General features: G+C 34.8%; 1 protein-coding gene across 1 annotated transcript; it reads right to left on the bottom strand.

Moving 5' to 3' along the window:
• Positions 1-8,706: 8,706 nt before the first annotated feature.
• LOC113082908 (CMRF35-like molecule 2) lies at positions 8,707-11,994 on the bottom strand. Its single transcript, XM_026254324.1, has 6 exons — positions 11,571-11,994; positions 11,164-11,487; positions 9,830-9,949; positions 9,640-9,744; positions 9,451-9,503; positions 8,707-9,376 (listed from the first exon to the last, which is right to left on the bottom strand). The coding sequence occupies exons 1-6, from the start codon at positions 11,608-11,610 to the stop codon at positions 9,284-9,286; spliced, it is 735 nt and encodes a 244-aa protein (XP_026110109.1). The 5' UTR covers positions 11,611-11,994; the 3' UTR covers positions 8,707-9,283.
• Positions 11,995-13,030: the final 1,036 nt, after the last annotated feature.

Raw genomic sequence — 13,030 nt, 5'->3', positions numbered from 1 at the left:
TGCATGTGATGCTGACTCCTCCTCCTGAATATCCTGTCACACTGATGGAGCTCAACACACCTACAACGAACCAGCATCTTAATACAACAATCACATATTTATATGAGAATGAACTTTCAGTTTGCTTTTCAAGTTTTTCAGAGTGAATTCATGAGCTGAAGTGAAAGTCTGTGCTGTTTCGAGTGATTTACTGAGTTCAGACTCTCACCAGGAATCATCAGCAGAGTGAAAGTCCAGATGATCTTCATTCTTCTCTCTTCTTCAGTGATCTTCTCTGTTGTTAGTAGATTCAGTTCTTCTGAAGCTCTCGATGTGTGTTCAGATGAGTTTTAGTGTCTCTTTCTTGGTCACATGACACACATGGTCAACATGAACTGATGAATGTGACATAGACGCCCAGTTCCTCTGAGAGAGAGAGAGAGAGAGAGAGAGAGAGAGAGAGAGACAGACAGAGAGAGAGATAGACAGAGAGATTAAAGATAATATCAATAAGGAAGTTTAAGTGAGACTCTGGACAGTGCCATCTGAAGGACACACATGTAAACAACAAAAACTCTATAGTAACTATATAAATGGCAAATTTTTATAAAATGTAAAATTGTAATTTTCACTTTTGATAATTGTCCAAACATATTAAAATCTATAGAAATCTAATACTTACTTTAGACATTAAATATATATTTCTGGTTGAATGAAATTTGGCCTTTGTTTCAAACAATTTGGCCTCTGGTGTTCAGATGATGTTCAGCACCATGGACAGCGACTCAGATTCAACACAAACACAACCGCAGTCTGTCCAGATGGTGACATTACACCTCATAAAACATAATGCAGAATAACTGACCTTCAGGAGCTGTTTAACTGAAACATAAACCAAATCATGATGCAGTTTATGAGGACAGACCTGAGCTGCTGCTGCTGAGTTGAAGTGACAAGAGCATTAGTTACTGATGTTGTTTCATGTTAAAATAATAACACTGCATTATTATAAAGAACAATCATCCTTTATTTTGTTTCTAGTTATATACAACTAAACACACATAAAATACATTATTTCAAATACAATGTTAATAAAAAAATGAGAAAACATTACAGTTTGTGTTTACTGAGCAAATAAAGACTAAAACAGTCGATCAATAACAAGTACAGTATTTACTGAGAGCTCTGGCTCATAATTGCATGCAATGATAGACATCAATGTGAAGACAGATAATTTACGAAGGAACAACATCAGAACCATCTGCGTCATTCAGACCCTCAGTAGATGATGATGGAGCAACTAATCAGAGGGGTTGGTGGGTAATTTTGAAGTAGCATAGACTGTTTTAGTAGAATCAGGGGGGGTTCTGGGTATTTGGGCAATAGCATAGACTGTTTTAGTTCCTGTATCTGGATCAGTGTGAGGTCTGGTGTTTGCAATTTCTTCATAAACCAAGCCGGTTTGAGGAACCTGCGAAAAGAATGATAACTTATTCACAGTTCTCGAGGTTCCAAGATGTCGCAGCAGGATTATGATCATATTAATGCAAACACATTATTATCAAGCACACTGATTTTACAAACCGCTTCACTGTTTCCTGTTCCGGGTTTGGGCATTTTAGAGGGTGAATTAGGGCCTGTAAAACAAACACTATACTACATTGAATATAATAATCTTTCACATTCATGCCCAACATTTGATTTTTTTAAAATGTATTTTGTATTTTTTTTATAACACTGCACATCACTTATTTTATATTTAACCCTAAATCTAGCCTTAACCCATGCAGTGTCTTGTTTTGACCAGCAGGGGGAAACAACATCTTTTCACCTACTCATTATTTCTCTGACAGCCATGCAAAATACACTTACCTAAAGGATTATTAGGAACAAATGTTCAATTTCTCATTAAAGCAATTAACTCATCAACCAATCACATGGCAGTTGCTTCAGTGCATTTAGGGGTGTGGTCCTGGTCAAGACAAACTCCTAAACTCCAAACTGAATGTCAGAATGGTTAAAGAAAGGTGATTTAAGCAATTTTGAGTGTGGCATGGTTGTTGGTGCCAGACGGGCCGGTCTGAGTATTTCACAATCTGCTCAGTTACTGGGATTTTCACTCACAATCATTTCTAGGGTTTACAAAGACTGGTGTGAAAAGGGAAAAACATCCAGTATGCGTCAGTCCTGTGGGCGAAAATGTCTAGTTGATGCTAGAGGTCAGAGGAGAATGGGCCGACTGATTCAAGCTGATAGAAGAGCAACTTTGACTGAAATAACAACTCCTTACAACCGAGGTATGCAGCAAAGCATTTGTGAAGCCACAACACGCACAACCTTGAGGCGGATGGGCTACAACAGCAAAAGACCCCACCGGGTACCACTCATCTCCACTACAAATAGGGAAAAGAGGCTACAATTTGCACGAGCTCGCCAAAATTGGACAGTTGAAGACTGGGAAAATGTTGCCTGGTCTGATGAGTCTTGATTTCTGTTGAGATATTCAGATGGTAGAGTCAGAATTTGGCGTAAACAGAATGAGAACATGGATCCATCATGCCTTGTTACCACTGTGCAGGCTGGTGGTGGGGGTGTAATGGTGTGGGGGATGTTTTCTTGCCACACTGTAGGCCCCTTAGTGGCAATTGGGCATCGTTTAAATGCCACGGCCTACCTGAGCAATGTTTCTGACCATTTCCATCCCTTTATGACCACCATGTACCATCCTCTGATGGCTACTTCCAGCAGGATAATGCACCATGTCACAAAACTTGAACATGACAATGAGTTCACTGTACTAAAATTATCTCAACCCAATAGAGCATCTTTGGGATGTGGTGGAACGGGAGCTTTGTGCCCTGGATGTGCTTCCCACAAATCTGCGAAAAGATGCGATCCTATCAATATGGGCCAACATTTCTAAAGAATGCTTTCAGCACCTTGTTGAATCAATGCCACGTAAGGCAGTTCTGAAGGCAAAAGGGGGTCAGACACAGTATTAGTATGGTGTTCCTCATAATCCTTTAGGTGAGTGTACTTGCACTATTCTGATCAATTAATTAATGAGACAAACCTGTAAAACTTTAACAAACGACATGCAAAGAAAGTTGTTGAACTAGTTTAAAACAACAAAAGGAAAGAGTTTGACCTTGAGTTTTACGCCTCATGCAGTAAATCATTGTGAATGACACGAGACCATTGATGATCAGAACCGCAGCCACAGACAGACCGATGGTCAGAGACAAATCTGAGAAAACACCAGATCAAAACATCAGCTGTGATCATCATCGTATCCAGTGAATCTAATTTAACCAATTACTAATTATTAAGCTTAGCTTGAGAAACCCTGGTTTTATGGAATGTGTAACAAAGCAAAAAAATATATATATATATATTTATTGCTTTGTATTTTAAATGATTTTTTAATCAAGTTACTGAGACAGACATCTGGATAGTTGCAGGATGAAGGATTAGTTGCATGTCTTCAGGGTGATTATTTACGATAACTACTCCGCGTGATTGTCATTGTCAGGGTACCGTTTACTGAGACGGAGAGAGAGTAGTAAGCTTGTATGTCTCGCTGTGTTTTGACAGGGAGACAACTCTGAAGTTTTCCATTCAATAACATTTTCTATTTTTGTCTTGTTTTCTATTATAAATATATCTACCAATTGGGCAAGAAAAATAGTCTTTTATTTTATTTATTTATTTATTTTTCTTTGGAAAACAAGACATCATATCTGTGTCAAGTAAAAGCATCTCATTCAAGTAAGAAAGCAATCTAAAAACACAGTTATATATTACCTAAAAGTGAGTAACTTAGATTAGGAACAGGCGTGTACATTTTCAAATAAAAAAAGATACAACTACACACATTTCACTCACTGATACAGATATTAAAACAAAAATATTACAAGTATGTATATCACATATAATAGTAATATAAATCTGGTTACTGTATTATTTGCATTCAAGTTAATGCAGTACTCTGAATAACCTTTATGCATGAATAATGCTATTCGTAATGATTAGAATTGTGTTAAAGATAAAATTGGCAATTTAACCAAATTGAATTTCAATTGCATGTTTTATCAACAGACACTGTAAGTTTTAGACCATAACATTTCAACTATTTCCAACTACTTATATATATAATAAAGTATATAAATCAATCAATACTTCAACTAAAAATTTAAATAACTAATTAGGCCTACCTTTCATTGGATCTTGGAATAGGTTGGTTGCTGTGACTTCTGTGGTTGAAGAAACAGTGTTTCATGTTAAATCACATTCTTATTCTTATTCTTATTATACATTTTATTTTTATCATCCCATCAAGATCGCATTTGTCTACATCTACAATATCCATACCTTACCGCTGGTGTACACGTAACATTTAGCCATAAGTGCACGAAGTATCCAGGTTTGGCATGTTATCTATGGCAACTAAATGTGATTTGAGCTCTAACTGCAGCTAAATTTTCAGCTGATCTGAACTTACTGTTGACTAATAATGTCTATCTTAGAGCCAGGGTTTACCCTTCAACACGATATGTGCACCGAACTGATAAAAACAACAGATAACAGGGTCCCACTTTATATTAGGTGGCCCTAACTACTATCAAAAAATAAGTACAATGTACTTATTGTGTTCATATTGTATTGTAAAACACTTTTGCTGCTATTGAGGGAAGATAGTGGTAAGGTTAGGGAGAGGGTTGGAGGAATGGGTAAGTTTAAGGGTGGGTTAAGGTGTAAAGTATGGGTCAACAGTGTAATTATAAATGTAATTACAGAAATTAAATACAGATGTAATTACATGTCATTTTTTTTAAATATAAGTACAATGTAAAAACATATGTACACAATAAGTACATTGTACTAAATTATTAATTAAAATGTAAGTACATAGTAGTTAAGGCCACTTAATATAAAGTGGGTCCGATGACAGTATCTTTTGCTACATGTTTCTAGACATTTGCACCTGAGCTGAATTACAACAAAACAATTTTCTGAGTTGAACTTGTTTCACAATGAATGCACTTGCATGAGAAAATTGACTGAGAAAACAGAAACTTTTTATAAAGGCTTAATTATATAATTTATGTCCAAATTAACACAAATAACAGCATTGATGATGTTTTAAAATAGGTTAAATGCAACTGGGTTTCTCACCTAATACAATGGTCTGATTCACTTCTGTGCACTCTGACCACTGTACTTTACACAGATAATTGTCTGTGTTATTGCTATCAAGTGTGCATGCCATGTTGACTTTATTCCCTGAATTTCCTGAGGTCATGGTACCTACAAAACAAACCAATATTAAGTGACATAAATTTTTCTCATGAAGTTTAAATGTGATCAATATTCATGATTCGTACCAGGAATCATCAGCAGAGTGAAAGTCCAGATGATCTTCATTCTTCTCTCTTCTTCAGTGATCTTCTCTGTTGTTAGTAGATTCAGTTCTTCTGAAGCTCTTGTGTGTGTTTTCAGGTAGTGTTTCTGTATTAACCAAAATAATAATAATAAACAAATAAAGAAGAACAAACTGTACAGAAGAAATCCAAACACAGAACTGCTGACAAATGTATGTTTTCCTGTGTGCTCAACAAGTCATGAGTTCCTCTTTGTTTGAGAAAAAGAAAACATTCATTGGTGACATGAAGAAGCAAGTCAACACACTTCTCACACTTTCACTTTACTTCCCTTCTCCCGTCATATTCAAATAGCTTCAGTTTCCACATTCAGTTCTGCAGGAACAAATAAAATATAATCGTACATTTATGATTACACAAACATATTTACCTGATGAGCAAATATAAAACAAATGAGGAAACACATCAGTAATGTATCAGGAGCCAATAGCACTAAATAATAAGTGAAACAGTACAACAGAGGTTTCATATAAAGTAAAAATGTGTTTAATATTGCACATGAATTAATTTGTCCATAAACTGTAGGTTTGCATGTATTATGACTTGAATCTGGATCCTGTTAAACATAGATGAGACACAAAGCTTTGAATCTCTTATGTGTTTTCATTTGTTTTTAGGTTTTTCTGAGTCTGTTTCCTTATATAGATATTCAAATGCACTTTGTCCTGTATGTAACTTCAGTGTTGAGAGCTGCTGCCTGGCCATGAATGCAACTGTTCAACTATGCAAAATACATGGAAAATCCATAATAAGATGAGCCACTGCCCTCATTTCACATGAACAAACAAATTTTATACAAATAACATCAGTAATGAGTATTAAATAACATACAGCTGCAAATATGCTCTGAACTTTAGATGCATCTACAGAAGTTAACCTCTTTAAGAAAGTCAAAAGACCGTCTACATTTATTGTACAATAGAGAGCCAGAGAGCGAGACAGAGAGAGATGCATATATATATATATATGTGTATATATATATATATTTATTATTTATTAGTATTGTTTACATATATGTTCTTCTGTGTCATCTGCACCACAGGCATGCACTGTTTCTATGTGTATTTAGCTTTGATTGGAAAGAATAGAGCGCATCCTTGTGGCTCTTATGATACAGAAGAGCATACCAGCATACAGAAAAGAAATGTAGTCCAGAATGTGGACTGTTTTTATGGAGCCTTTCTATTGGTTATCTGTGTATATATATATATATATATATATTCATATTCAACAATTGAATAATTTCAACAAAGTGTTGTTCTTTAATTTTGCATTCATCAAATAATCCTGAAAAAGTTAACATAATTACATATATAAGTCCTAAAGAAAATAGTATGACAGTTTCCACAATTTCTTTTAAACACAAAACCAGTTTTCAGTATTGATAATACTAAGAACCAATTGATCACAAATAATAACTGATAATAATTAAGCAGCAACATAACATATTGGAATAATTTCTGAAGAACCATGTGACACTGAAGACTGAAGTAATGATGCTGAAAATTCAGCTATGAAAAATTACAGAAATGACGTTTTAACAGAAAACCACTATTTGTAAGTGTAATATTTCATAGGATTATTTTTTACAGTTTTTTTTAACACATAATTTTAGCCTTCTATCAAAAAATAAATTAATAAAAATGTATTATTTAAAAATGTTTCCCCATGTGTATTAAATAGGCTAATGCATGTGAACTAGCAAATCATATTTTTATTATAGCCTATTTGTCAGTTTCCTAATCCTATTTTTTATTTTTTTTCTTAGACACGTGAAATTACAGAAGAAAGTCTGGATAGAAATTTACAAACATTCACTCTTATCTCATCTTGTGGCGAATAATGTAAATAGCATTACGATTTTTTTTTTAATTATTATCTTTTGTGTGAACACTTGCCAAATTGCCAGATGGCCAATCTGCCCATATATTTCATACAGTTGACTGTTGACAAATATGATGCAGAGGGCAACAACTCCATAAATGCAGTCATGCTCTGAAATTCAAGTGATTGAGAGATCATGTGACCCTTCAACATCGGTGGACACAAGGCCCTTCGCTCTGCTCACTTTGTCAAATATTCTACAATCCTGATAGGATTTAGGATTTTATCAGCTCACTGCCACAGAAGAAGGCCTTGACTGCCCAGGAGAGGAGAATAACAAGGTGTTTCTGCTGTGATCTTCTATCTAGTTCTTGACACTGGGCTTTTTGGGGACATGTTTTGTGCTGGTGTGGATCAGTCACATATCCAAATATTTTTCTGTCTATCTGTTGACTAGGGAGAAAGTGTGGTCAAACCCCAGTTTGAGTGTGTGGAAGATGAGAGTGTGTGGATGATGTCTGTTGTTGTTGTTTTGGTGTTTTGTGATGTTTGTTGTATGTATAAAAATAAATAAACCTCTGATGACAAATATATATATATATATATATATATATATATATATATATATATATATATATATATATTCCCCATACTTGTTTTTGTCTAATTTTTAGTCTATATCATGAAATGAAGTGAATCACACGAGCAGTGAGAGCAATATCACACAAGTACTGTTTGTCCAGAATATCACGAGTGCAAATGTGATTTTACACAACAGTTGAGTAATTCAACATCATCATCATCAGTCACAACTCCACCTATTTCACAGAGGACATGAATTGTTGTGCATCTCCGAAAAGCACAGTGGTGTTTAGTTTTGGAATGAATCCACATTTTGAATGAATCGGGTATGAATCAATGATTCAAAGACCCATTCATAAAGAAAGCCATTTACTGTATTCCTGAATGAATCAGCCGTTTGAATCAAATGAATAAATGATTCATAAAGACAATTACCAACACCTGCTGGCAGATGTAGTTTCTTATTTAGAGTACAATTTAATAATAATAATAATAATAATAATAATAATAATAATAATAATAATAATAATAATAATAATAATAATACTAATACATTAAAGGAATAGTTCACAAAAGTTTATCATTTAGGGGAGAGCAGGGGTGAAAGTACCACTTTTTAGAAAAACATAATTTGAAAAGATAATGATTCAGATAGAGATAGAAATAAAACATTTTCTGTGGTCCATGACTCAGAAGTGTGGTCTATCAATACCAAGTGGTATTTTGTACGAATGTAAAACGACTTCAATATTATTTCACTTTGAACACAAGTTGTACATTGTCAATTTTGACCGCGACTGTTGGGACGAAAGAAACAAAACAATACAAGCTTTTTTTGTGTTACTCTTATTTTTTATTAAATATACCTGAATATCGCCTTGTTAATATGTAACTGCAAACATAGCTTTGCAAAATATAATTAAATTACATTTTCATTTAAAATGTCAATTTCATCAAAAGTAACCCAAAATTATATTGAATTGTTTTTTTTGTTTTATAATCCCTGGCTCTTCAGCACTGTTAAACGGTAGAATAAACAGTGTGCTATAAACATAGCAAGATTTGTGGTTAACTGATTCTTTCACTGCTTATGCCACTCAACAGAGGGGTTTGTGGGTAATTGCGGAGTAGAATAAACTGTGGTAATAGAATCAGAGGGGTTTGTGGGTAATTGCGGAGTAGAATAAACTGTGGTAATAGAATCAGAGGGGGTTGTGGGTAATTGCGGAGTAGAATAAACTGTGGTAATAGAATCAGAGGGGTTTGTGGGTAATTGCGGAGTAGAATAAACTGTGGTAATAGAATCAGAGGGGTTTGTGGGTAATTGCGGAGTAGAATAAACTGTGGTAATAGAATCAGAGGGGTTTGTGGGTAATTGCGGAGTAGAATAAACTGTGGTAATAGAATCAGAGGGGTTTGTGGGTAACTGAGGCATAGCATAAACTTTTTTTGTAGAATCAGAGGGGTTTGTGGGTAAACTGGGCAGTTTTGCAGCCAGTGTGAGGTCTGGTGTCTTTAATCTCCTCGTAAATGTACTGAGTTTGAGGAACCTGTGAAGAAAATTAGAAATTAAAGGTCATTCTTTCAAACATTTATTCTTAACAAACTATTTGATTTCACAAACCGCATCATTGTTTTCTATTCCAGGTTCAGGCATTTTAGAGGCTGACTCGGAGCCTGTTAAAACAAATACACTACACTGAATATACACTGAACACTATGAATAAATGACTCTGACAAACTTAACCCTATGGCTAACAAATGCCATGCACCTATGGAATTAGTTCCTTGAGACTTCAAGACAAATCCCCACCTTTAGCTCGAGCCTGACGCTTCATGAAGACAGTCAGTATACATGAAACGAGTCCAGCGATGAGCAGAGGAACAACCACAGACCCAACGATGATCAGAGACAAACCTGAGAGAAAACACAACAAGACACTGATTCTCTCTGGTAACTGCAGGTCAATAAGAGAAGACGAATGAACGGATCAACAGAATACCATTTGAGACAGACGGAGAATCCCATGTGAAATCAGATGTCGACGGCTGGGAAATTAGTGAAATGGGTGGAGTTGGAACTGATGATGATGGTGATGATACTGAGGGTGGAGTTTTGGGTGCTAAATGATAGAGAAAATCATTGGCATTGACAAACGGTTAAATTTTCAAGCTTTAAAAGCTTTTGAAATCCGTAAAGTTTTGTTATTGTAAATGTATACAATATAATAAATAATATACATGAAATAAAGTTATTTTCAAATACAGAGATTCATATGAAAATGAAAAGGCAAACATCCTGCCTCTATTTATGATCATACTACACATATAACCATAAATATCATACAGTACAACCTGGGATCATATCAACATCTGCATATGTCTATAGCATATATATGACTGTTAAAACAGTCCCAGTGCAAACACATTTATTCATCTTCTTGAAACATGCTTTCGCTCCTTGTTGTCATCTTTAGGCAAACATTTAGACATGCATCCAAATAACATTTGATCTCTTCTTGTAAATTTTCGGTTGACTAATCAACATCTTTGTCATATATTTACCGCTCTATAACTTCTTAGGGACTTTTGTGTTCTAGTTGTCGTTTCTTATTTTTCTATGTCATGTCTTAATCTTGTAGTCTGGTTGAAGTTTCTGTGTTTAGTTTATTGACTGTTTTCAGGCACGTCTTGTTTTCTTATAATCCATTTTATAGCCCTTGTTTTTCTTTGTGCTTTGTTAAGTCTTGGTTGTCTGCCCTATGATTTGTTTGTGTTTTTCATTCTGGTTCTCTTACTCTTTTCCATTTCCTTATTTTCATTTAAATGTAATTCTGCATTCAGATCCATTCAGCCTTTTCCTTTGAGTTCACATTACTCACAGAGAACATGACTATAGACATCTCCATCAGGCTGAAAACAATCAATGAACTAATCGGCAAATAAACTACAAACAGACTATAGGACAGGAAATGGGAGATGATTGAACTAGAACTACAACATTAAAGTCCAAAACAAGATATGATACACGTGACAGTCTTAGAGTTGACATTTGCCCTTTAACATGGCTTCTGTACAGAATGTCTTAAAATACGTTTTTAAATGCAAAAGGTGATCAAGATATATATAATAAAGTGGTAAAAGGTCTTATTTAGACGTTTTGCTTTTACTACATATTGCAAGAGATCAATATGTAGTGAGTTCATGCTTAAAATAGGACAGGGTCAGAAAAATTAACAATTTAAAATGTCAACAATACTAACTGTAAAAAGAGAGAGAGAGAGAGAGAAAAAAAAAATCTGCATTAGCCATGTTCAAAATGCATTGTGTTACTCACCTGTTATAACGTACAGATTCACTTCAGTGTAGGAATCTCTAGCCCAAGATTTATCAACTGCACAGTAATACGTCCCAGAATCCTCTTCACTCAGATTTCTGAAGATCACAGTGAAAACTTCTGCTCTTGTGTCGTCATACAGAGAGAATCTTCCAGAATCAACCCATTTATTTTTCACTTCAGTCTTGATGAGATCAGAGCAAGTTATTAACCACGGTACTTTACAAAAATACTTCTCATTTCCATGTTTGCCTTGATATGTGCATGTGATGTTGATTTCACCGCCTGAATGTCCAGTCACATTCAAGGAGGTCATGGCACCTACTGTACAACAACAAACCAGCATTTTAATAAAACAATTAACATGAGATGAACATTAAAATTGCTTTCAAAAGTCAGACTCTCACCAGGAATCATCAGCAGAGTGAAAGTCCAGATGATCTTCATTCTTCTCTCTTCTTCAGTGATCTTCTCTGTTGTTAGTAGACTCAGCTCTACACAGGCCTTAGGCTCTCAGAGTGTGTTTCAGGTGGTTCCTGGCAGTGTGTGAATCATGAATGTGATGAGATGCTGACTTCCTCTTCCTTTGTCTTCTGCTGGAACTGGAACAGAGAGAAACAGAAATGCAGGTCATGTAAAAAAATGCTTTAACAAAATAAGAACAAACTGTACAGAAAAAGCAAAGCACAGAACTGTGGACATTTAAAAAGTATGTGCAGCATGTTTTTCAGACAGTGAGCGTCCAGAGAGACTGTAATCTGTACTGCATCAGGACTTCCTCTTTGTCATGCTCACAACCCTTGAAGAACAATAAAATATAATAAATAAATAAATAAATAAATAAATAAATAAATAAATAAATAAAACATTCATGAAGTGTGTAGCCAACACACTTCTCACTATTTCACTTTACTTCCTGTCTTCTGTGTTTAGAGAAAATCCTTGATTTCCATATTTTCATACATGGATCAACTCAGTCCTTATTGATCTGCAGAAAATACACTTCATCATTCAGTTCATGTTTAAGTCAATGATCAGTATTTAACCAAATACATTAGAGTACATTACATTTATTCTGTAATCACCCACATTTGCCTGAAAAAACATACAGATAAAGAAACACACAATCCAGTTATCAGGAGCCAATAACAGCTAAAGCAGAAGTGAAGCAGTTTATTTACATGAGGTCATTTGTCCATAAACCCATATGATAAGATAAGCCACTGCCTGGTTTCCACATAAATACACAAATAATACAGAAATAACATCAGACATTAGTACAATATAACATACAACTTGGGTCACTGCTTTCTGTGCAACAAACAATACATCAGTGAATGAATGAATTCACTGACATTTACAATAAATTACCAAAATCTTCCAATGACTGACTGTCTACATCTGTTCCACAAAGTCATGCAGATGAGGACATGATTGCTCATTCAAATCTAGGGCCCTATGATTTCCACAATGAGGAAAACACAGACAGAATTTGTTGACTCAAGTAATACAAATGGATTTTACTCTAAATGGTATTCATTGTCTGCAGCCTCAGTATTTAAAATAAAGAAAATAAACCTGGCTATTCGTTCTGTTCTAGACTAACTGAGACTACTGTTGTTGTTCTCTTGTTGACCTGACTGCTTCTATTGTTCTCATTTGCAAGTCACTTTGGATAAAAGCGTCTGCTAAATGATTAATTGTAAATGTAAATGTACGTGAGAACATTCACATAATTGCTAGAACTGCTCTGATAGTCATTTCATGAGCATTTTACCGTTTCTTTTGAGAAGAAATATTGTCGTGTCATACACAAACAGAAAGTGGTCTTCACAACAACTCGTCAAAATAAAAGTTTGGCTTAACT

The sequence above is a fragment of the Carassius auratus genome, unplaced genomic scaffold (genome assembly GCF_003368295.1).
Source record: "Carassius auratus strain Wakin unplaced genomic scaffold, ASM336829v1 scaf_tig00037141, whole genome shotgun sequence".
Taxonomy (NCBI): domain Eukaryota; kingdom Metazoa; phylum Chordata; class Actinopteri; order Cypriniformes; family Cyprinidae; genus Carassius; species Carassius auratus.
This window is presented reverse-complemented; position numbering and strand designations above follow the sequence as displayed.

What these genes read in the sequence shown, in the direction of transcription:
- LOC113082908 (XM_026254324.1), bottom strand. Translation starts at nt 11,610, where the DNA reads ATGAAGATCATCTGGACTTTCACTCTGCTGATGATTCCTG. An exon ending in GAATCTGTACGTTATAACAG is followed by an intron (nt 9,950 to 11,163) that starts GTGAGTAACACA and finishes TCTATCATTTAG; the next exon opens with CACCCAAAACTCCACCCTCA. An exon ending in GCGTCAGGCTCGAGCTAAAG is followed by an intron (nt 9,504 to 9,639) that starts GTGGGGATTTGT and finishes TTGTTTTAACAG; the next exon opens with GCTCCGAGTCAGCCTCTAAA.